Raw genomic sequence first — 24,852 nt, 5'->3', positions numbered from 1 at the left:
GACATATAAATGTTTCATTTATGACCTGTGAGATATAAGAGGGCGGCTGTCCCAGATAAGTGCTGCTAAAAATCGTTAGGTAGTTTCCTCGTTAAATGCTGCTGTACTTTGGCTCGCAGGTTGAAGGTTCCTGGCAGTGCCATCTGACTTCTGAGCTCAGCTGAAAGACCAAAGAAACGTCTGAAAAGTGCAGAAATTTGAGCCAAGTAATTGCCAGCATTGCTGACTGATGGATAACAAAGTGGGAAATGTGGAGATGTGGAAAGGAATCATAGGATAACAGAATGGCCTGGGTTGCAAAGGAGCACAGTGTTCATCCAGTTCAGTCAATTCAGCTCTGGAAGCACCATGGGCAGCAGGCAGGTGGCACAGGTTGGGTTTTGTTGGTGTTTCTCATCCATTCTCTTTCAAAGGCAATTTTAAATGCTAAAGACTGAAGGCATTTGTTGGTCACTGTAGCTGGGAGAGATTTAAGATGACCAGAGGGCTGGAGCAGCTCTGCTGTGAGGAAAGATTGAGGGCTTGTTGAGCTTGGAGAAGAGAAGGCTGCAGGGAGACCTGATGGTGGCCTTCAGTGCTTGAAGGGAGCGGATGAACAGGAGGGGGAACGGCTGTGTGTGAGGGTGGGTGGTGACAGGACAAGGGGAATGGCTTGAAAGTGAGACAGGGGAGGTTTGGGTTGGATGTGAGGAGGAAGTTTTGGAGGCAGAGGGTGGTGAGGCACTGGCACAGGTTGCCCAAGGAGGCTGTGGATGCCCCATCCCTGCAGGCATTCAAGGCCAGGCTGGATGTGGCTCTGGGCAGCCTGGGCTGCTGCTTGGCGACCTGCACACAGCAGGGCTTGGAGCTGGATGAGCATTGAGCTCCTTTGCAACCCAGGCCATGCTGTCATTCTGTGATTTATGACTGGGGGCCAGGTTGGCTGGGAGTCCCAGAGCAGGACTGGCTCTGTGCTGAGCAGTGGGTGTGGAAGAGAAATGATACTGAAGTACCTGACCATGCAGTCAATTTTGCATCAACTTAGATACATCTGGGAGGCATTTAGCAAAAAAAAGCCCTTAAAAATAACCTGGAATGCCTTTGAATGGCAGCATATTTCTAGTGTGGCAATATGCAGTGTATCATTTAGGAAGCAGAAATAACTCAGGCAGATGAGCGCTTCAGCTGAACTCGGTCTTTTTGACTGGTTTTGTTCTAATTTGCAGCGTGCTCAGAGTTGCAAGCATCTGTTGTGTGGTTATGGGCACAGTGCTTCACTGTAAAGGTGACAGTTGTTGTGACTTACTGAAATCTTCCCTTTGAGGAGACTGCCTTGTTAGGCACCATCTCGTGGTCAGGAAAACCGAGTTAGATTTCTCCCAGCTCCTGATACCTATGGCTGGAAATGCAAACATTCACATTTTCTGCTGCTATGCAGGCAGCTTTTGTCTTATATGAAATGTGGAGGTTGGTGGCTTTGCATGCAGTGGGGGAGTTGGAGCTTCATCATCCTTGAGGTTCCTTCCAACCCAAGCCATTCTATGATTCTATGACGATTCTGTGATATTGGAGGGTTGGTGGGATGTCTGCTGTTAATTTAATGTGTCAGCTGGAAGGGTGGTGGGAGATCAAAAGCCATCAAAGGTGAAGAAAAGAATTAGGTTATGAGTTGAGGCTGAAGGAATAGGGATGTATTTAGTATAGAGCGTAAGGAAGTCTTGAAACACCCCAGGAATGGTGACCCCCCATTCTGGGCAGCTGTGCCAGTGCCCAACTGCTCTTTTGGATAATAAAGCTTTTCTTACATCCCACCTGAAATGAGCTGACCGGAGTGGGTCGTTCCTTGATGGCACACACTGCCATGTGAGGGGCATTTTGTTTTCCCTACGGAGGAGCTCCCTCACAGCCCTTCTGCCACACAAGGAGCTGCTGGTGGGCTTTTGGCCATTCATCCCTTCTGAGGGTTAAATGGAGGAAGCTGAACCAAACTGCAGCAGCAAGGTAAGAATTGAGGAGCGTGTCTGTGCTTACAGGTTTTCATTTTTATTAAAATGAACAAAAAATCCGATGGAGGAAAGGGATTTGGCCTTGACGTGTCCAAATCCAGCTGTGAGTGCCACAGGTGATGCTTATGGTCAGTGCCAGGGGTCCTTTTGCTGCTGTACATTAATGTTTCACCTTTCCCTGTCTTGCCTTTCCCATTTTACCAAAAACAAGGAGCAGAGCTTGGAAAGGGAGTCCGAGTGAAAGGCTGAGATGTGTTGGTGGCACATGCTGTCCTCTCTTGGCCAGGAGGTGTCTAAAGGCAGGACACAAAAAGGTGGGAGAAGCCACGTCAGTGGAGATGCAGCTTGGCATCAGCTCAGCAGCCTTTTAGCAGCGTCCCAGGAGGGTTTCCACCTGGTGCTGCAGCACCATGAAACCTATTTTATCCATCATTGAGCCCGATTAAAAGCATTACAGATGAGCACTGCCAGCACTTCTCAGCCCTCCGGGATGAGCAGAGAATCATAGAATGACAGAATGGCCTGGGTTGCAAAGGAGCACAGCGCTCATCCAGCTCCAAGCCCTGCTGTGTGCAGGTCGCCAAGCAGCAGCCCAGGCTGCCCAGAGCCACATCCAGCCTGGCCTTGAATGCCTGCAGGGATGGGGCATCCACAGCCTCCTTGGGCAACCTGTGCCAGTGCCTCACCACCCTCTGCCTCCAAAACTTCCTCCTCACATCCAACCCAAACCTCCCCTGTCTCACTTTCAAGCCATTCCCCTTGTCCTGTCACCACCCACCCTCACACACAGCCGTTCCCCCTCCTGTTGATCCGCTCCCTTCAAGCACTGAAGGCCACCATCAGGTCTCCCTGCAGCTTTTTCTTCTCCAAGCTCAACAAGCCCGGTTTCCTCAGCTGTTCCTCACAGCAGAGCTGCTCCAGCCCTCTCTGTTTTAAACATGCCCTGTGTGTTGTGTGCAATCCCTGCGCTGAGCCTGTTCTGAACAGAGCTTGCTCTCATTAAATCCTTGAAGGTTTTATTGGATCTAGCTCTGGTAAATAAAGTGCAGCTTGAAACAATTGCAGGGAGCTCCCAGTGTCTCAGTTGGGATTCAGCACTGATCCTGAATCACACACAGGTGCACAGGAGCTGAGCCCCGCGCGCACTGCACGCCTTCCCCCCCCCACGCATTGCCTCAGCCCTGTCCAAATGTTTTGAAGAGTTTGTCAGCCCTGCAAAATAGCTTCGAGTCACTCTGCAAGCGTGGGGAAACACGTCTGGCTGATGGATGACGCTGGCAATGAGCTCCTGCTGTTTGGGTGAGTCAGCACTGCTGAGCTTCATCGGCTCGTGCAGCTTCCTAACATGGGAGAAGAGTTTGGGAGCATCACAAAAGGTGCCACAACGTGAGCATCTGCGGTGCCTTCTTTTGGCACAGCTGATTGTTTGCATTCTCCTAGTGGAAGTATTCTTCAAAATGTGGGATTCTCATTTAGCTTCTTGGCTTCTTTTTTTGGAGGACTCATCCTATGTGGTGCTTTCTCATGGTTCTCAGCCCCTCTTATTTGCCTATATCTGAAGATGTCATTTTAAAAAACACTGTTAGGCAAACCTGCAATTTGCCAGTGTGAGAGAAAGTCTCACTGTGACCCTGAGCTTTACTGGGGAAGAGCCAGCAGAACTGAAATCATAGAATGATAGAATGGCCTGGGTGGAAAAGGAGCACGATGCTCACCCAGTTCCAAGCCCTGCTGTGTGCAGGTCGCCAAGCAGCAGCCCAGGCTGCCCAGAGCCACATCCAGCCTGGCCTTGAATGCCTGCAGGGATGGGGCATCCAGAATCACAAATCATAGAATCACAGAATGACCCGGGTTGGAAGGGAGCTGAAGGATCACGAAGCTCCAACCCCCCACCAATGCAGGGCCACCAACCTCCCCATCTCACAGCAGCCCAGGCTGCCCAGGGCTCCATCCAACCTGGCCTTGAACACCTCCAGGGATGGACGGGGCATCACAGCCTCTCTGGGCAGCTGTTCCAGCACCTCACCACTCTCTCTCTAAACAACTTCCCCCTGACATCCAACCTCCAGCTGCCCTCCCTCAACTCCAAACCATTTCCCCTTGTCCTGCTGCCATCTCCCCTTGCACAGAGCTGACTCCCCTCCTGTCTGCAGGCTCCCTTGAGGCACTGCAGGCTGCACTGAGGTCACCCCGCAGCTTCTCTTCTCCATGCTGAACAAGCCCAGCTCCCTCAGCCTGATTTTGCAGGGAGGTGCTGCAGCCCTCTGCTCATCTCTGTGGCTCCTCTGGACCCTCTCCAACAGCTCCCTGTCTTTCTTGTGCTGGGGGCTCCAGCCCTGGACGCAGTGCTGCAGATGGGGCCTGACGAGGGCAGAGTAGAGGGGGAATCTCCTTGGGCAACCTGTGCCAGTGCCTCACCACCCTCTGCCTCCAAAACTTCCTCCTCACATCCAACCCAAACCTCCCCTGTCTCACTTTCAAGCCATTCCCCTTGTCCTGTCACCACCCACCCTCACACACAGCCGTTCCCCCTCCTGTTCATCCGCTCCCTTCCAGCACTGAAGGCCACCATCAGGTCTCCCTGCAGCCTTCTCTCCTCCAAGCTCAACAAGCCCAGTTTCCTTAACCTTTCCCCATAGGAGAGCTGCTCCAGCCCTGTCTATCTTAAACACACCCTGCCATCATGTCACTAGGGGATGTTTTGTAAATACGTAAAATCCAAACATAGAAAATAAAGCCAAATGGTTCCTTTTGCAGCTGCCATTGAGGAGCCTGCAGGTGCAGTGTTGAATAGCACCAGTGCCTTCTCCGAATTTGGTTAATGTTTAGCCATCTTAATTCTTCCATAGATGAATCACAGAATGACAGAATGGCCAGAGTTGGACGAGACCTCACGGATCATGAATCTCCACCCCCCTGCCACATGCAGGGCCACCAACCTCCACATTTCATAGCAGCCCAGGCTGCCCAGGGCCCCATCCAACCTGAAGCGAAGCACTGTGACGCTGTGCAGCTCTCCTGGGGTGTTTTGCCAGAAGAGCTGTTGAATGGTTTTACTTTGCAAACACAGCCATGCCCAAAAGCTGTGCACAACACGTGGTTGGAGCCCTGAGTGCCCATGGGTGTAAGTGGGGGAACGCTTTCTGTTCTGTCACATTGGTGAGCGCTGCTTGGAAAAGTCTCTGCAGCAAATCAGGACTGTACTGACTGCTTCAAGTCCTCTTTCTCTGAATTAAGTATGTGTGAGCATAGAGTTATCTGGAGAGCTAAAGCTAGAAGGTGTGAATTGGTAGAGCCCCTGCTGTTGGAAAAGCTGCACTAAATTTCTCCTGTGCAAAACTGTGTGTTACATCAGATAGTCTGCCCTGCTCTCTGCGATTCAAAAGAGGTTTCAGGTGCCCAGCTGTCATCAGCACCTCCTAATTTTTGCTAATAAACATAATGGGACTGCACTGAATGTCAGTGTTAAAGTGTCTTTTTAAAAGCCTCTTACTTCTGTCAATTATCTTTTAATTTGAGACGTCTTTCTCTTCGCTGTCACTACTTGCTGTCTGTCATCTGTTGGTATTACAGCTGATATCCCCGAGTTCATAGAATGAATCACAGCATGGCCTGGGTTGCAAAGGAGCTCAGTGCTCATCCAGCTCCAAGCCCTGCTGTGTGCAGGTCGCCAAGCAGCAGCCCAGGCTGCCCAGAGCCACATCCAGCCTGGCCTCGAATGCCTGCAGGGATGGGGCATCCACAGCCTCCTTGGGCAACCTGTGCCACTGCCTCACCACCATCTGCCTCCAAAACTTCCTCCTAAAAGTTCCAAGAGTTTTTTCCTTTCCTTTTCCTCCCCCAACCTCCACCACCACCAGCTTCATGAGAAGACACCAACAAATGCCCCTCGATGCCCGTGGTGCTGGGGCACAGCCATAGGAGCTGCCACAAGGCCAAGATGAGAGCTCCGATGGCAATTCCTGTAAGCAGAACATCACATCAGCTGCTGGTGCTGTGGTTGGTGGGTCTGCACCATCCTCCTTCCCTTCTGTTCCTCTGTTGGATGTGCAGGGAGTTGTTCTGTAATGGGACTTGTTGTGGTGTGGTGATACGGTGCGTTGAGAAGGGGAGAGAAGGCAGTGGCTCTGAGAAAGGTTGTCCTCAGGTGGGTTAAAGTTGGGTTTGGGGGTAACCATCTTCTTTCCACTCTTACACGTTTGCTCTTCCTAAATCCTCCAAAATGGGTGAGTAACAGATGAGTTAGGACCCACCATCGTGGTGTGTTCAAGGCCAGGTTGGATGGGGCCCTGGGCAGCCTGAGCTGCTATGAAATGGAAGTTGGTGGCCCTGCATTGGTGGGGGCTTGGAGCTTCGTGATCCTTGAGGTCCCTTTTAAGCCATTCTATGGTTCTGTGGTGGATAGAGTCACATCCAGCTGGTCGTGAGTGGTGGGTGCAGGTCCTGCAGCCTGTGCTGTTTGGTGTGTCTGTTGATGATCTTATAAGGGCACTGAGTGCACCCTCAGTACGTTTACAGAGGACACCATGATGGAAGGAAGTGCTGATCTGCGTTGGGGGTAGGAAGGCCCTACTGAGGGATCTGGACAGGCTGATTGCCAGGCTGAGTCCTGCACTTTGGCAACGACAAACCCAGGCAGTTCTATGGGTGTAAAGCATCGGCTGGAAAGGATCTGGGACTGAGCATGAGCCAGCAGTGTGCCCAGATGGCCAAAAGGCCTACAGCATCCTGGCTGTGTCAGCAGCAGTGCAGGCAGCAGAGCAGGAGGTGCCCATCCCTCTGTATGGCACTGCTAGGGCTGCATCACAGTGCTGAACTCAGCGATGGGCCCTCAATGCCAGAAGGACATGGAGTGTGTGCAGAGGTAGGATGGAGCTGTGAGGGATGTGCAGCACAGTGCTGTGGGAGCAGCTAAGGGGATGGGATGGGATGGGATGGGATGGGATGGGATGGGATGGGATGGGATGGGGTGGGATGGGATGGGGTGGGATGGGTGGGATGGGGTGGGATGGGATGGGATGGGATGGGGCAGTGTGTTATGCATCTTCAAACGGTTCTGCTGCCTGGATTTCTCTCCTTGCCCTGCACTGAGCTGCCACCACCCCCAGCCCTCTGTGTGTGCATCTTGGGGTGGAACTGGGCAGCCCTCAGCCAGGCCAGAGGCCGCACAGCATCCCAGCAGCAGCCCCACAGTGGCACTTTGTCTGAGGCAGCCAAACAAGAAGCCCTATTGAGGGAGGAACAAGGAGGATCTTATCCTAAAAAAGTCACAGTCAGCATCAAGTTTAAGAAAGCAAATCTCCTCAGTCTCATTGAAAGTCACACGTTTGCCTACAGCAGCTCTGTGTGAAATGTAAACATTTGGTTTATCAGTTTTCATGAGGGATTCCCAAGTGATGCAGCATCTCCCAGGCAGGGCTGCAGCCCTCTGCTCTGTTCCATTGATGGCTGTGGGGCGTTCCTTGGGGGATATGCACAGCCCAGCTTGCACAATCACAGCAGTTCTGTGCTGACAGTGTGAGTAGTTGGGTTCCTGTGGCCAAAAAGGGTTTTATAGATCCACATGGTGAATTTTGTGCCATTAAATGTGGCACGGATTGTCCTCAGCTGCCAGCAGATGTTGTCATAGAATCATAGGGTTGTGAAGAGACCAAATGGCAGCAGCTCCCAGGTGGAGGGGAAGGAAGGGGAGGGAAGGGAAGGGAAGGGAAGGGAAGGGAAGGGAAGGGAAGGGAAGGGAAGGGAAGGGAAGGGAAGGGAAGGGAAGGGAAGGGAAGGGAAGGGAAGGGAAGGGAAGGGAAGGGAAGGGAAGGGAAGGGAAGGGAAGGGAAGGGAAGGGAAGGGAAGGGAAGGGAAGGGAAGGGAAGGGGAAGGGAAGGGAAGGGAAGGGAAGGGAAGGGAAGGGAAGGGAAGGGAAGGGAAGGGAAGGGAAGGGAAGGGAAGGGAAGGGAAGGGAAGGGAAGGGAAGGGAAGGGAAAGGAAGGAGAAGAGGAAGGAGGGAGTAGGGGATGAATGAGTGGTGCACATGGTCTGAGATGAGCAAGCAGTCTGGTACTGTTTAAGGTGCTTCACAGGGTTTTCTGTAAGGAAAACTTCAGAGTGGATGAAGGGTGTCTGAGCTGAGCTGCGCTGTGGGCAGCACTGGGGGAGCTGGGCAGGGCAGTGGGAAACCCATGGCCACAAACTCACAGAGCAGCGTTTTTCCTTCACACTTGTGCTGACTCAAGGTGCTGGGAATGAGCCATTCAGCATCAAACTCCTGTGCTAAGTCTTGTTTATGTGTCTGCCTGAAAGGATGGAACTGAAATGAAGATTTTATTAGAGCATCTTCACCTGGTTGTTGCTGGAGGTGCTGTGGAGGAGCGTGGTCCCAATGCTCTGTGCAAGCAATGTCTGCCCGGTGCAGACACCAGTTGTTGGGTTCCTGTGGCCAAAAAGGGTTTTATGGATCCACACGGTGAGTTTTGTGCCATTAAATGAGGCACAGATTGTGCCACAGCAGCCGTCCCTGCCTGCATTGCAGCTCAGTGTTCTGCTCTCCAAAGTTATCGACTCTTTGAGGCTGAGCAGCATAATGAGCATTAAAAACTGAACCGCTTTCTCCGACCTCTCGTCTGTTGTTGCTCTTCCATGCAAGGTTTCCATTCTGTGAGCAGCAGCTTCGTGAATTCCCTGCGGAACAAGCAGAGCTGCCCATCTGCATCCAGGGGCAAACAGCCAGCCTCATCTCATTGCTGCTGGGAGCTGTATTAATGCATCTCAAGAGGAACTTAAAAATGTAAAAAAGAATACAGATAATCCCACGTTGTATTCGTTTGTTAAAGAATTGCTTCTTTACAGTCCTGATTACCCATTGCTGGTAGAAGAGCAGAAATGGCTTCTTAGGCACTTTTATTTTAACGTGTTTCTCCTCCTTTCTGCAGAGCATTCAGAAGCTGGCTAGCCAGTACTTGAAGAAGGACTGGCTGGGGATGAAAGCTGATGAACGAGCTGATTATAGGTAATGTAACAGTTGGATATCTCCAAACAGCCATCCTTATCTTGTCAATTTCTGTCATTATTTTTTCCAACAATGAAACGCTGCTCTTCTGTCGTTTAAATGATGTGAAAAAGAAAGCTTTGTTTTCTTCTGGAGTTTTGGAACAGTCTTAAATAACAGCTTGTAACGTGGATGATTTGGGGAGATTGGAAAAACAAATGGCACTGCCAGGTAACAGCCGTAATTGTGCACCTTGTTTGGGCATTAATGTTTGGGAAGCTGGTGAATGAACAGATGTGTATTTTATGAAGTAGCTTGAAGGTTCAATAATAAGCACGTGGGTTCCTCCTTAGGAAGAGGCAGAGGCATGGATGTGTGTGTGGGAGTGAGTTGTAAACAGGGAGGCCAGAAGTGTCCTCACCTCAGGTTCACTGGGAGGGAAGCTGGCTCAGAACACAGAAACCACACGACTTCATTGCTCAGAGCTTCCTGCCTTCGAATGGCACCTCCTAAATATTTGACCAAAGTCGTGAAGGATTTTGTCTTTGTAGTCGGATTGGATTGGGAGCTTTTGTGGTGGATTTTGGGCTGGGCACCACTCAGTGCAGCACTGCGGCCGCATCACTGCCCATAGGAATCGTGGGCAGGCAATGGGGAGCTGCCCCAAGATGTGTGAGCACAAAAACCAGAAGGCCGTGGATTTAGGAGAAACTGTCAGCATCTGAGCTCTGGTTCTGGCTGCTGCTTTCTCTAGGGTCTGCTCCATGGGAGCAATGAGTTTGGCCACAAATAACTGCCACAAGCACTGAGAGGAGGTGAAAGCTCTTTGTTTTTGGGACGTTTGGTGAAGTGGTCCTGCAAAAAGGACTAGATCATTGTGCTAGATCAGCACTGTGATAGAACTGTGCTTTAGCTTGTTTTGAAAAGCTCTCCTTTGTGAAACGTGTGCACTGTCAGCATGAAGCCTGACTTCCATGTCCTCTTCCCACCACTGCTTCTGTTTCCTTCCTGCAGGAGCATGTACTCCGTTTGGAAATCACTCCTGGAAGGCACCATGCAGGTGGCCCAATCCCGACTCAACATCTGCGAGAACTATAAGAACTTGATTTCGGAACCAGCCAGGACTGTAAGGTGCTTCAAGGAACAGCAGCTGAAAAAGGTACGTGTCCTTTCTTGGGGCTTTTTTATTTAGGAAATGAGATGTATTTTATTGTGGCACTTCAAAAGTATCCCATCCCTGCAGGCATTCAAGGCCAGGCTGGATGTGGCTCTGGGCAGCCTGGGCTGCTGCTTGGCGACCTGCACACAGCAGGGCTTGGAGCTGGATGAGCATTGAGCTCCTTTGCAACCCAGGCCATTCTATCATTCTATCATTCTGTGATTCTAATGCAGCTGGGCTCTTCTCAGTCTCTTTGGGTGTGTGTTCTAGGGGGAAATAGCTGTGTAGGAAGAGAGCTCTGGGCTGAGAGCTGAGAAACAAGCTCAGAAGTGAGAGCTTTAAGCACGGCACAGCATCGGTGGAAGCCATCTCTGCACATCTGACATCACACAGTGGCTGTCACAACAAATTGCTGTGGCAGTGACAGGTGTGAGTGGATCCCTGTTGGAATGGGTGCTGGCTTGAAGGAAAGCTCTTTTAAACCTGCAGGAATGAGTTGTGCTCAGCTCAAGATGCACAGCGCACGTCGATCCTCCTCGTCCTGCAAAGGCATTGCGAGTCACTATTCCAGAAGTTGCTCTGATGGATCTCTTAATTCATTGAAATAAAGTGTCCTATTTGAAGGACAAATGAAAGCTTGACTTGCATAAGAAAAATGTACTTTTCATCTTCGATAAGGAGATATTTTATCTCCATCATACTGCTTACCACAGAAAGTGTTTGAGATAGAATGCCGTGCTCCATCAGTTTCCATGGGGCAAGAAGGTGCTTTGTAAAAATAATCTGGTGTTTAATGAGCCTTTGTCCTCCCCCTATCTTAATTATTTTGTGTTTGCTCGCTGTGGATTTTGCTGGAGCGAGGAGAAAAGCCTGGTGTTCAAGGAGTGAGCCCAGTTCACAAAAAGCCACTGCTGCACCAACTGCAGGTTGCTGGGCGTTTTGAAGAATGATCTTTTGAAATGCACACTGTGTTGCTTCCAGGAAATGCAACATACAGAGGGAAATAGAAGTGCTGGTGGAAGACGTGGTGATGTCAGATGTTGCTCATGGTTGTAGATGTTCTTTCTGTGTGTTACTGCTGAGCATTTGTTAACATCACCTCTGTGTTTAATTAAGGTAGGAGGAAACCTGCGGTCAGGGTGAAAGACAAAAAATGATCACCAGCACCAACAAAATCCACACCATTTCCAATTTCTTTTTTTGCTAAAAGCTGGTGAACACTAAAAACTATGAACTTACTGCTCATAGAATCACCAAGCTTGGAAAAGACCTCCAAGATCATCCAGTCCTGCTGTCCACCTGCCACCAGTATTTCTCCACGAAGCCGTGTGCAGCATCTGAACATTTCTTGAACACCTTCAGGGTTGGTGACCCCACCACCTCCCTGACAACCCATTCCAGTGCCTGACCACTCTCTGGGAGAAGAAATGTTTTATGTCCAACCTGAATCTTCCATACAGTCTCCCAGCCACTCTGCCCCACGCCTGCAGCACTGCTGGGCTTGTTGTGGCCGAAGCACAGCACCCTGCACTGCTTCTTGTTGAACTCCATCCCACTGACCTCAGCCCACTGATCAGCCTGTCCACATCCCTCTGTAGGGCCTTCCTACCCCCAGGCAGATCAGCACTTCCCTCAATTCAGTGTCACCTGCAAACGTATTGAGGGTGCTTTCTGTGCCCTCCTCAGATCATCAGTTGGACCACAAGGACATTTTTCTACGCTCTTGAAAGTCTATGTAATATTTGCTTTCTAGAGGAAAAATTACCTTTATTAATATTGTTCCATTATTGTGCTGAGGAATTGTATTTTTCTCCAAAGCTTTCCAGGCAACACCATAGCAATTCTGCAGTACCTTCATTTAGGAAATAATGTTCCGTTTCATTTTTCTGCGCAGGCTGCTGGTTCAGAGTTTGTGGGTTGGCAGTGGAAATGGGGACTTTATAGAAATGGGGAATTTCTAGAAATGACACAACTTCCCTTTTGCTTGCGTTTCTGATCTGTTGGACAGATTGCTGCCATTATCAGGGCAGGACTTCTGGTGCAGAGATTCTGATAGCATCATACCTGGTGCTGCTCACTTTCCTTCACAACAAATGTAATGCTTCCTACACAGCAATCCACGTTTCTGTCAGTTTCCAAACAGATAAATTATATATTATGCTGACCTCCATCCCGATAAAACCTAACTGGAATTTACACTTGGAGTCAATGCAGTCATGCTGGAATGTCCAACCACAGCCTGGATTCTGCTCAGAGTCTCCTTCCACCATTGCAGTGGGTTGAGTGACTTGATGTGCTGTCAACTTAGGGCCACTGAGATGAGCAGAGGGCTGGAGCAGCTCTGCTGTGAGGAAAGGCTGAGGGAACTGGGCTTGTTTGGCTTGGAGAAGAGAAGGCTGCAGGGAGACCTGATGGTGGCCTTCAGTGCTTGAAGGGAGCGGATGAACAGGAGGGGGAACGGCTGTGTGTGAGGGTGGCTGGTGACAGGACAAGGGGAATGGCTTGAAAGTGAGACAGGGGAGGTTTGGGTTGGATGTGAGGAGGAAGTTTTGGAGGCAGAGGGTGGTGAGGCACTGGCACAGGTTGCCCAAGGAGGCTGTGGATGCCCCATCCCTGCAGGCATTCAAGGCCAGGCTGGATGTGGCTCTGGGCAGCCTGGGCTGCTGCTTGGCGACCTGCACGCAGCAGGGCTTGGAGCTGGATGAGCGCTGTGCTCCTTTGCAACCCAGGCCATGCTGTCATTCTGTGATGTTTTTCATCCAGCAATGTTACCAACTGGGGCTATCTGATATTTTAATTTTTGGATGCCAGCAGGAAGCTGAAGAGCTCCAAGTACTGATTGATGTAGCAAAACTCCACTCCTATTTAAATGATTTCCTCTGTCCAATAGATGCAGGTTGTTCTACCTTTCATTTTCCTCCCCTACGCTCAAAGATCTCCAAAAAAGGCACAGTTTGCCCATGGAGGGCTCAGGGCTGGGGGCTGTGTGGTAGAGGTGGGACCGTGGGGCTGCTCTTGCAAGGACAGAATGGCAGCTGTGTCCCTAAAATGGCAGCCCGTGTTGTAGTCTGCATTGCTGCAGCTGAGGAAGAATGCTGTGAGACAGCCCTCGTCTTGGGCTACGTTGGCTTAGAGAAGATGTTCACTCATCTCTTTATACACTGGCAGTTCCCTTTTTTGGGGGAGGTCATGCCTCCTTCCCCACCTGTGTCTGAAATAGATAAAGGGTTTGGAGATTTGCTGATAAATTCAGTCTTTTTTTGCTGTTCCTTGGACTTCTCTGATACTGTCTGCTTGTGTTGTTTTCATGCAAAGAGGTGGAATTATTTTGTACCTCTTCAGTGACCAAAGGTTTTCTTTTTGTATGACACTGATTTCTGATAGAACCCCATCAGAGCTCACTAATGTCAAGTTGTGCTCGGTTCTATTGCGCTGTTGTCTTCTCCACATTAAGCTTTGTGTTTCATTATAGATATTAGAGAAGAAAAGAGTGAGTGTTTCTCATCTCACCTCTGCTGAATTGCCTTTGGATTTTTCCCCATTGTATTCCCATTGTATTGTATTCCAGTCATTTCAACCCATTATCTCATCAAAAGCTTTCAGAACTTTTATGTTTAATTTGTGAGTTCTCATTGAATTTGGGTAGTTAAACAGCAGTTGAAGCAAAGGAACATGATTTGATGTTCAGATGGGCTTGAAAAGAAAGGCACAGATAATGGACCAGGGTTGACTTGGAGACAGCCCTGTGCAGCAAGCGATGTAATGGAGAGCAGGAAAATGGTGACAGTGGTATTTGCATGCAAGCAATGCTCATGTTTTGTTCCCTGAACATTTCTTTCAGTATGTGGACCAGCTGACACGGATCCAAGCGGAGTTACAAGAGACAGTAAAAGATTTAGCTAAAGGCAAAAAGAAATATTTTGAGACTGAACAGATGGCTCAAGCGGTGCGGGAGAAAGCTGATATCGAGGCCAAGTATGTTTTTGTGATAGCATATGTATAAATAATTGCATGTGTATGAACCAGAGTTATCTTTGTGTTCGTCTTTACACCCGATATTCGTGTAGAAGAAAGATAATTGCTTTCAATAGGCTTTTGCCTGTTCATTTTCTTACCCCCTCTTGGAGGAGGAGTGGGGAAGGGCACCATGTTGAAGACAAAAAGCTGAGGCTTTGTTGCTGTGCCCCTTGACGTGCACTGGAGGTCGATTCCTCTTGCCTCAGGAAAGCAAGCAGCTCGTGTTTAGAGTTTGGTTTGTACCATGGGAGTTTGCCTCAACATTGCTTGCAACTTGCTTTCTTTTATTTGTTAAAAAGACGTCCTGCGTTGCTCTCAGATGAAGCTGTTTGTGAAACTGCACCAGCACAGCTTGGATGCAGTGGCCTTTTTGGCCTTGCTTTTGTAGGAAAGGTGTGAAACTCTAATCTCTTGGCTTTTTTTGTTGTTTTCAGGTCCAAACTTAGTCTTTTCCAGTCAAGGATAAGCTTGCAAAAGGCAAGTGTAAAGGTGAGTTCTTACTTGCTATCAAAGTATTTTGAAGCTGTTTTGCCAGGCATGCAGCTCTTCCACTGCTCACTGCAGGGTTACATATGGCCAAATGTACAAGGAAGTTTTCTTCCAGTTGGAGTAATAACTGTGTTTTAAGAAGGGTGTGTGAAATGTTGGCTTGAGAACCATGTTTGAATGAGCTCCATCAGCAGAGGGGTGGCCAGCAGGGACAGGGAGGTGATCGTCCCCCTCTGCTCTGCCCTCGTGAGGCCCCATCTGCAGCACTGCGTCCAGGGCTGGAGCCCCCAGGACAAGAAAGACAAGGAGCTGTTGGAGAGGGTCCAGAGGAGCCACCAAGATGAGCAGAGGGCTGCAGCACCTCCCTGCAAAGACAGGCTGAGGGAGCTGGGCTTGTTCAGCATGGAGAAGAGAAGCTGCGGGGTGACCTCAGTGCAGCCTGCAGTGCCTCAAGGGAGCCTGCAGACAGGAGGGGAGTCAGCTCTGTGCAAGGGGAGATGGCAGCAGGACAAGGGGAAATGGTTTGGAGTTGAGGGAGGGCAGCTGGAGGTTGGATGTCAGGGGGAAGTTGTTTAGAGAGAGAGTGGTGAGGGGCTGGAACAGCTGCCCAGAGAGGCTGTGATGCCCCGTCCATCCCTGGAGGTGTTCAAGGCCAGGTTGGATGGGGCCCTGGGCAGCCTGGGCTGCTGTGAGATGGGGAGGTTGGTGGCCCTGCATTGGTGGGGGGTTGGAGCTTCGTGATCCTTGAGCTCCCTTCGAACCCAAACCATGCTGTGATTTGATGATCCTATGAAATGTCAGACTGCATGAGAGAAGCAAAAATGAATTCCCCTTCCCATTACCAATATTAAGCTGTTAATCCTTGTACATTTTTGCTATATTAGCATACATGTGTACACATCTTCATTTACTGTTAATACTTTTTCAGTCATTCACTTCTGTCCTTTGACTTCTGATTCTTGTTGCAGTTAAAAGCACGACGGTCGGAGTGCAATTCGAAGGCAATCCATGCAAGGAATGATTATCTTCTCACTCTAGCAGCTGCTAATGCACACCAAGACCGCTACTACCAAACAGATTTGGTGAACATTATGAAGGTAAGGGAGCTCAGTTGTGTTTTTGAGATGGGTTGTGCGAAAATCCAGACAAGAAAATTAAGGATGTACAAAACCCAGGGTTGCTTTGCAACAGCACTGCTGGCTTTTCCAAATACTGCACCAGTTGCTGCAGTGCCCTGGGTCCTGCAGTGGTGTGCAGTAGTCTTGGAAACAGTAATCAAGTACCAAAGCTAAGCAGCTGCCTAAGCTCAAATAAAGGAATCAGGATTGACTTGGATTTCCTCATTTTGCTTCTTCAGTGGCATATCCCACTACTGGGTTTTGTATCAGAGCTCTTCTTTCTGGTGTGGCTGATGAATCTGTTGGTCTGAAAGCATGATGCTCAGCCTCACATCACTGTGGCTGTTCCCACTCGTGGCAGCTTGCTGTGCCCAGCTGAGCAGGTGCTTGGAGTCCTGGGAGCTGGCATGCTGAAGGGGTTCACATGCAATCACTGGCAGGTTGTTCACACCATCTTAAATTTACTGAAATACGCTCTGTTTTTATACCTGAGGTGATTGAGAGTAATTGTAAAATTGGTAGTGCCAGCTGCATAAAGCTTTTATGTTGTTGCATTCCATGCACTGGCATTTTCAGAGCTTATATAGATTTGCTATCTATGAACTATTTTGAGGTGATGCAGTCAGGCACAGCAACTTTCCCCTTTGTAATTTGCATTTACAATGGCTTTACTGAAGAATTTAACACCTCCCTGAGCTGCAGTTTTTGGGTAGACTTTCTCAGCTGGGGCAAAGGCTGCAGATTGTGACAAATCACTGTGTTAGCAATGCAGCTTTTGTACGCTGGAAGAAGAAATGCATGGCTCTGAAATCCAGGTAACCAAATTAGCATCGTGGAATCACAGAATGGTGAGGATGCTTGGTTAAGGTTGGAAAAGACCTCAAGGATCCCCATGTTCAACCCCAGCCTGCCCCAGCATTCCCACTGACTGTGTCCCTAAATCAGAAAGCTACAAGACCAAGGACTGAAAATATAGTAATGGCAAACTGAGTCACAGCACTGCAGTGCCTCTGCGTGTGTGCTGATGTTGTTGTTGATTCTTTTTCTGCATCTTTTTTCAAATATCTGTAGTAGTCATTGCTCTTAGTCGGGTAAGGAGCTGGGTTATTAGTGCAGGTCTTAGTGTTTGGTTTTGGTGCTCTTGTTCATCAGCAGAACAGCATGCAGCAGGGCATGCTTTGGGGTGAAGGAGAGAGCGAGTCTGAGGTGAGGGATGGTGCTGGGATGGCTGCTGAGTGCATTTAGAATAGCAGTGTCCCAGCTGTGAAATAGGAGTGAGTTGTCATAGAATGACAGCATGGCCTGGGCTGCAAAGGAGCACAGCGCTCATCCAGCTCCAAGCCCTGCTGTGTGCAGGTCGCCAAGCAGCAGCCCAGGCTGCCCAGAGCCACATCCAGCCTGGCCTTGAATGCCTGCAGGGATGGGGCATCCACAGCCTCCTTGGGCAACCTGTGCCAGTGCCTCACCACCCTCTGCCTCCAAAACTTCCTCCTCACATCCAACCCAAACCTCCCCTGTCTCACTTTCAAGCCATTCCCCTTGTCCTGTCACCACCCACCCTCACACACAGCCGTTCCCCCTCCTGTTCATCCGCTCCCTTCAAGCACTGAAGGCCACCATCAGGTCTCCCTGCAGCCTTCTCTTCTCCAAGCCAAACAAGCCCAGTTCCCTCAGCCTTTCCTCACACAGAGCTGCTCCAGCCCTCTGCTCATCTCAGTGCCTCCTGTGGACCCGCTCCCAGAGCTCCCCGTCCTTCCTGTGCTGGGGGCCCCAGCAGGACGCAGCGCTGCAGATGGGGCCTCACAGGAGCCGATGGAGGGGACGATCACCTCCCTCTCCCTGCTGGCCGCCCCTTTTTCATGCAGCCCAGAACACATTGGCTGCATTCCGGGCTGCAGGCGCTCACTGCTGCCTCATGCCCAGCTCCTCGTCCACCAGGACCCCCAGTCCTTCTCCGCAGGGCTGCTCTCCAGGACATCTTCCCCCAGTCTGTGTCAATACCTGGCTTTGCCCCGACCCGATGCAGCACCCTGCATTCGGCCCTATTGCACCTCATTGGGTCCTCATGTTCCCACTCGTCCAGCCTGTCCAGCTCCCTCTGGATGCTTCCCTTCCCTCCAGTGTATCGACCACACTACTAAACTTGGTGTTGTCTGCAAACTTGCTGAGGCTGCACTCCATGCCATCATCTTTATCACTGATAAAGTTGTTGAGGAGCAGTGGTCCTGAGACCATTAACCCATCAAGAACTGGTTGACTGGTCGCATCCAAAGGGTTGAGATCAATCTTTCTGTGCCTGGATGGGGGCTGGGCACATGTGATGCCCCACTTGTGTCATGCACCAAGAGTGTGACTTCCCCAGCAGGCGGGTGGACAGTCAGCACTGGTGTTGGGGAATGGCCCAACGTGATTTCTGAGGAGGGAAGGCATCCCTCAGAAAGCCATGGAAGTGATCTCTGAGCCAGGGGTGAGGGTGACCCATCTGATGTCATGTCTTTGCTTTGCCCAGAGCTCTCAGCAGATTTTCTCACTTGTTTTCTGCTGACATGAAAGAATTGTGTTCCTGCAAGCAGGGGTGATGTCAGGATCAGGAACTGATGAGGAGATACAGAAGGTGTGGGATTAAGGTAAATACTTGGGCTTTGGAGTGGGAGGAGATGTGCTGGCAAGGTCCTGGTTTCTTTGTGATCTCTGTCTCTTCCTTCTGAAGTCTGAGGTCTCCAGTGCAGCTGGAGCATCTGACCACACTGATTTATGTGTTGTGAGGCTTTAGCAAGCACCCTTTTCTTATGGAGTCCATATGGTGGCCACGTTGCTGCTATAGGACGTTTCTATGATGCAGTCAGTGCACCTTCTGTTTGAACTCCTCAGGCTGTCTGTATTTGTGAATACCTTCCATTTTCTCCTTACATCATTCAGATTGTATCAGTGCTTGTTATTTAGTAAGCTGGAGGTAAATCCTTTGTTTAAATCGTACTTCAGAATGTTACTTCTTTGATATAGGAACCTCCAGGCTTGAAAAGCAAACCTCACCTTCCCTGCCCACAGCATTTCTCTAAATCTCATCTGAAGCATCAGTTTTACAGTTTAGAGCAGTGGTGTTACAGGCATCACTGAAAGAGTTCCCCAACCACGATGGAAGCTTCAGAAACAGAAAAAGGATCACAGCTGTTTGCAGCTGGAGTGCAACCAGGCTCTTCCACGAGCTGTACCCCCTGTTCCCTATGGTTTGTTATCTGTTCTTGTATTAAATTACCTGTGAGTTTGACTTTTTAAAGTTTAGGCCTTTCAACGTAAAGTCTTTGATGCATGCTTAAGCAGAATCTGATTTTATAATTATCCCATCAGTTGTATGGTAGCCAGCAGTCAGGAATGCCTTTGTCACATACGTCACCCAGCTGCTTAGTCAGTCAGTAAGTGGGCAGACTGGAGGTAAGGGAAAATTTGGTCACAGTAAGGGCAGTGAGGCCCAGGTTGAGCAGAGGGGTGGTGGTGCCTCATCCCTGCAGACACCTGAGGTCAGGGGATGGGGATCTGAGCACTGATGGGGCTGATGTGACGCCACTGATGTGTGTCTCTGTGCATTGCTGGCAGTGGGACCCAGTGGCCTTTAGGGGTGTCTTCCAACTCCAACTCCATTCTGTGGTTCTGTGACACTAATGCAACCCTGGCTTTCAGGCAGCCTGCACATCAGCTCCTTGTAGTGCTTTACAAGCAGTGAAACCCAGTGAAAGTTCATACCTGTATTAACAGGTGAGAGCTGTTAAAACAGGATGAAAAAGGGTCTGGGGCACAATGGGATGTGACAACTCTTGGAAAGGGGAGATAATGGCAGGATGAGGGGAAATGGTGTGAAGTTGAAGGAGGGAAGATTGAGATTGGATTTCAGGGGGAAGTTCTGTACAGAGAGAGTGGTGAGGTGCTGGAACAGCTGCCCAGAGAGGCTGTGATGCCCCGTCCATCCCTGGAGGTGTTCAAGGCCAGGTTGGATGGGGCCCTGGGCAGCCTGGGCTGCTGTGAGATGGGGAGGTTGGTGGCCCTGCATTGGTGGGGGGTTGGAGCTTCGTGATCCTTGAGCTCCCTTCCAACCCAAACCATTCTGTGATGCTGTGGGATGGGGAAGGTGGAGCAGAGGAGCTCAGGGGCAGACCTGATGGCTCTACAGCTCCTGGAAGGAGATTGAGGTGAGGGGGGGGTCAGCCTCTGCTCCTGGGTAACAGTGATAGGATGAGAGGTGATGGCCTGACGTTGTGCCAGAGGAGGGTCAGGTTGGGTATTAGGGAAAATCCCTTTTCCAGAAGAGTGGTGATGCAGCTGCCTGCAGAGTTTGGGGAGGGCCGCCATCCCTTGGGCTGTTCCAGAGCTGTGGGCTTGTGGCACTGAGGGATGAGGGCAGTGGGCATGGTGGGATGGGTTGGGGTTGGGCTGGTGATCTTGGAGTGCTTCTCCAACCTCAATGATTTTGTGGTTGAAAAAAAAAGAGCAAACACATGAAGGAGCAGAAAGGTGACATTTTGCAGTGACAGCACTGCTCCGTGTGGCACAATGTGTTTGGAAAATGTGTGTTGGGTGGGAGATGCCCTCTGTTGCTCTGTGTTTGATAGAGGCCAGTGCTGTTCCGGTTCATTGACTCTGACTCAGAGTTGCTGCTGTTGTACCGTCCTGTGACAAATGAATCACAAGTCCCTTTGTTTTGTGTAACAGGCACCAAATTGGCATTTTCCTTGGCAGAATTCCTAGTGACAGCCAGCTTCTGATAATTTGCAGTATTTAGAGTGTGTTATTTTGGTGTGCAGCGTGTTTATGTGCAGACAAAATGATGCTCTGCGCTGTGTTTGTAAGGATGAAAGGCTGCCCAGAGCCACATCCAGCCTGGCCTTGAATGCCTGCAGGGATGGGGCATCCACAGCCTCCTTGGGCAACCTGTGCCACTGCCTCACCACCCTCTGCCTCCAAAACTTCCTCCTCACATCCAACCCAAACCTCCCCTGTCTCACTTTAAAACCATTCCCGTTATCCTGTAACCATCCGCAGTCATTAAGGCTGGGAGGAGGGGTGGCAGCTGAGTGACTTGCAGTGCTGGCTGCTACCTGCCTCCGAGCTTTGTTATGACTGTATTTCCTCTTTCAGTACTCTGCTTTTAACTGCGTTCCTCTCATGGAACAATTCTGCATATGATTTGTCAGTGACAATAAGGAAATACTACTTTAAAAAGAAAAAAAAAAGGGGAAGCGTCTTTACCATTTTAAGTAATTCTCTGATTATCTTTAGATGAGGCAGAGAGAAGTGGAACTGAAACTGATCTCAGAGTAGAGACCTGAGAGACGTGAGTAGCACCCAGCCGCCCATCAGCTCACTGCACGTGTGTGCTGTGGGCCTGGTGCTGCTGCAGAGACCACAGCAAAGCACTGCAGTGAAGTTATGTTCTGCAGTGTGTTCTGCAAAACCCTCCTGCTTCAGAGTTGAAATCATAGAATGACAGCATGGCCTGGGTTGCACAGGAGCACAGCGCTCATCCAGCTCCAAGTCCTGCTGTGTGCAGGTCGCCAAGCAGCAGCCCAGGCTGCCCAGAGCCACATCCAGCCTGGCCTTGAATGCCTGCAGGGATGGGGCATCCACAGCCTCCTTGGGCAACCTGTGCCAGTGCCTCACCACCCTCTGCCTCCAAAACTTCCTCCTCACATCCAACCCAAACCTCCCCTGTCTCACTTTCAAGCCATTCCCCTTGTCCTGTCACCACCCACCCTCACACACAGCCGTTCCCCCTCCTGTTCATCCGCTCCCTTCAAGCACTGAAGGCCACCATCAGGTCTCCCTGCAGCCTTCTCTTCTCCAAGCCAAACAAGCTCAGTTCCCTCAGCCTTTCCTCACACAGAGCTGCTCCAGCCCTCTGCTCATCTCAGTGCCTCCTGTGGACCCGCTCCCAGAGCTCCACATCCTTCCTGTGCTGGGGGCTCCAGGCCTGGACGCAGTGCTGCAGATGGGCTGATCTCCAAAGACAGTGTGCCTTGAGATTTCAGAAGTGCTTTGTAGGGACAGGCTGTGGGTGGAGCAGCAGATGATGGCACCCATAAGATCGCCGTTGGATCTGAACAATCCCAGATTCTCCTCGGTGGATCCTTGATCCTCAGCACAGCTGTGACAGTCACATCGTGGGACTGTTTACTGACAGCAGTGCATTTTCACAAACAGCTTTGATAAAGCACTCAGTCCAGCAGGGAGCACGCAGTGACAGCAAGCAGGGCTAACTTGAGCTTCTTGATGCTGTTTGTATTCACCGTATCACAGAATGGCCAGGCTTGGAAGGGACCTCAGGGATCATGAATCTCCCACCCCCTGCCACGTGCAGGGCCAGCAGCCTCCCCATTCCACGGTGTGCTCCATGCAGTGGTCCTGCTGCTGCAGCACTGAGTTAAAGGAGCAGTGTGATGGTGTGCTGCACTGTTTTTCTCTCTATGGTGTCAGTCAGCTTTTCTGTATTGTTATGAGTGTCAGTCGTGTCGTCTGGCTTTTCTGTACTTTCCCATTTGCTTGACATGAGGAAGTGCAGTTGTTTAATTTGGCTCTGGCTCTTGATCTGAGTTCTCTCAGTTTAAATAGAAACTAATTTTATGTAATTTCACTGAACAGGTCCTTATCTTTGTGTGGGTGACGGCACTGAGACACATTACTGCAGTGCTTTGTTAAGCTGGCGGATCTGTCGTTAGACATACAGGTGATGTTTGCCTTTCTCACGTCTTTGCCTGTTGTCAGCTATTGTCTTAAAAGGTTCTAAAGGAGAAACCAGGCTGGCTCCCAAGGCTCGTGCTGCTGGTCACACAGATTGATGTCAGTAACGGTGAGCAAGGGGACGCCCAGTGAGAACGACAGCTGGGATGGCTCAGCCTAGCAGAAGGGAACGCAGAGCTGTAGGATATCCCAGTTGGAAGGACCCACAGGGATGACTGAGCACAACCCCAGCCCCACAAAGCACCCCCAGACCCTGACCCTATGTCAGAATGGTGTCCCAGCACTCCATGAGCACCAGCAGCTCGGAGATGTGCCCACTGCCCTCTGGGGCACAGCCTGTCCCCAACACCCAGCCGTACATCGGTTGGAAAATGGGAAGTTCTGATTAAATAGGAAGAAAAGGTTTGCCACGAAGGAGACCAAGCACAGGACTGGGAACCCAGGCAGGGAGCAGTGCCGTACCATGGCCTTCCAGTATTGAAAGGAGCTTGTAAACAGGAGGGGGAACGGCTGTGTGTGAGGGTGGCTGGTGACAGGACAAGGGGAATGGCTTGAAAGTGAGACAGGGGAGGTTTGGGTTGGATGTGAGGAGGAAGTTTTGGAGGCAGAGGGTGGTGAGGCACTGGCACAGGTTGCCCAAGGAGGCTGTGGATGCCCCATCCCTGCAGGCATTCAAGGCCAGGCTGGATGTGGCTCTGGGCAGCCTGGGCTGCTGCTTGGCGACCTGCACACAGCAGGGCTTGGAGCTGGATGAGCATTGAGCTCCTTTGCAGCCCAGGCCATTCTGTCATTCTATGGAGACATTTAAAACTTGACTGCACACATGAGCAACCTGATCTCTTTGGCCCTGCTTTGAGCAGGGTTGGTCTGGTATCTCCCTTCCAATCTGAATTATTCCATGGGTCCATTAAGTGAGGTCTTCTGTGAGATCTGCTGCTCAGGAACCCGGAGCTTCCAGCCTCTGTTCTGCCACTGGCTGGAATAGCTGTGAGCAAACAGCCCTACAGTGTTTGTGTTTTGATGAACCTCTTTTTGATCAGCATTGCTGGGAGCTTTTGTGAAGCAGAGCCAACAGCTGTGCTTCCAGCACAGTCGTCCTCTGCTTTTGGGGCACTTGTAATGGCTGTTATAACAAATGTAAACACAGACTCCAGGTGTTACATGGACAAATGGGATTCGTCTGCAGCCGGTGGTGTTCGTAGGAGTGACACAATGCTGAGGACTTACCATAGAATGACAGAATGGCCTGGGCTGCAAAGGAGCTCAATGCTCATCCAGCTCCAAGCCCTGCTGTGTGCAGGTCGCCAAGCAGCAGCCCAGGCTGCCCAGAGCCACATCCAGCCTGGCCTTGAATGCCTGCAGGGATGGGGCATCCACAGCCTCCTTGGGCAACCTGTGCCAGTGCCTCACCACCCTCTGCCTCCAAAACTTCCTCCTCACATCCAACCCAAACCTCCCCTGTCTCACTTTCAAGCCATTCCCCTTGTCCTGTCACCAGCCACCCTCACACACAGCCGTTCCCCCTCCTGTTCATCCGCTCCCTTCAAGCACTGAAGGCCACCATCAGGTCTCCCTGCAGCCTTCTCTTCTCCAAGCCAAACAAGCCCAGTTCCCTCAGCCTTTCCTCACAGCAGAGCTGCTCCAGCCCTCTGAGCATCTTAGTGGCCCCGTACCCAGCAATTAATAGGATGTGTGTGGCTCTGGTGGTTCTGCTGGACTTTCAAAGCAAGTTGACATCTTAGAGAGAGGTCTTAAATTGCCTCAGGAATGTTATCCTCACTATGGCTTCCCTGAATAAATGGGCACGTTTGCATGAGGGCCTCTCTGTGCAGCTCCAGAGCGAGCCATACCCATGTTATCACACTGAGAAATCATGTTATGCACTCATGATTGTTTTATGCTTCTTAGAATGATTTAGAAGCACCCGGGGAACTATTTGCTTTTCTAAAATCATTCTGATGTCAGGAGGGGTTTGGGTTTCCTTCTATGAATGCGCTCTGCACGCCCAGCATTGGCTGTTCTGAGGTCCTGCTGGACTCCCTTTCCATCTCGGAGGGAATTGCTGTAAGTGAAAGAGCTATTGTTTCACTTCCTGCTCCTGCCAACTGCCAGCCACAAATATTTTGTAATTACAATTAAGCCAGCTGTAGATTGCCTTATCTCTGGTATCAGATGGGCACAGGAGCTTTCCTGCAGGCACGGTCAGTGAGTGTGCCTTGTTTTCTCCTCTTCATTCCTATGAATGAAGGACGAGAAGGGGCGGCTGTGCAGCAGATGATGGTGGGATTCAGGTGATACCAACTGGGGTTTCCCAGTGGCTGCTGCTTTCCTTCCCAAGGCTTTGCTCCACGGCCACGTGTGCACAGAGATCTTTCG

General features: G+C 50.5%; 1 protein-coding gene across 3 annotated transcripts in view; it reads left to right on the top strand.

Annotated features, from left to right (window-relative positions):
* FCHSD2 (FCH and double SH3 domains 2) overlaps positions 1–24,852 on the top strand; it is a 131,052-nt gene that overhangs the window by 46,395 nt on the left and 59,805 nt on the right. For all 3 annotated transcript variants that reach the window (XR_008210301.1, XM_052699283.1, XM_052699284.1), the window contains exons 4-8: positions 8,909–8,985; positions 9,979–10,123; positions 13,965–14,098; positions 14,575–14,629; positions 15,598–15,726. Coding sequence is in view for 2 of the 3 variants with exons in the window: in XM_052699283.1 (XP_052555243.1) it covers positions 8,909–8,985; positions 9,979–10,123; positions 13,965–14,098; positions 14,575–14,629; positions 15,598–15,726 (540 nt within the window). In the remaining variant the exon portion in view is untranslated. The remainder of the gene's footprint in view (positions 1–8,908; positions 8,986–9,978; positions 10,124–13,964; positions 14,099–14,574; positions 14,630–15,597; positions 15,727–24,852) is intronic.

This window comes from Tympanuchus pallidicinctus, unplaced genomic scaffold (assembly GCF_026119805.1).
Source record: "Tympanuchus pallidicinctus isolate F22 unplaced genomic scaffold, pur_lepc_1.0 scaffold36, whole genome shotgun sequence".
In the NCBI taxonomy this organism is placed as follows: Eukaryota; Metazoa; Chordata; class Aves; order Galliformes; family Phasianidae; genus Tympanuchus; species Tympanuchus pallidicinctus.
This window is presented reverse-complemented; position numbering and strand designations above follow the sequence as displayed.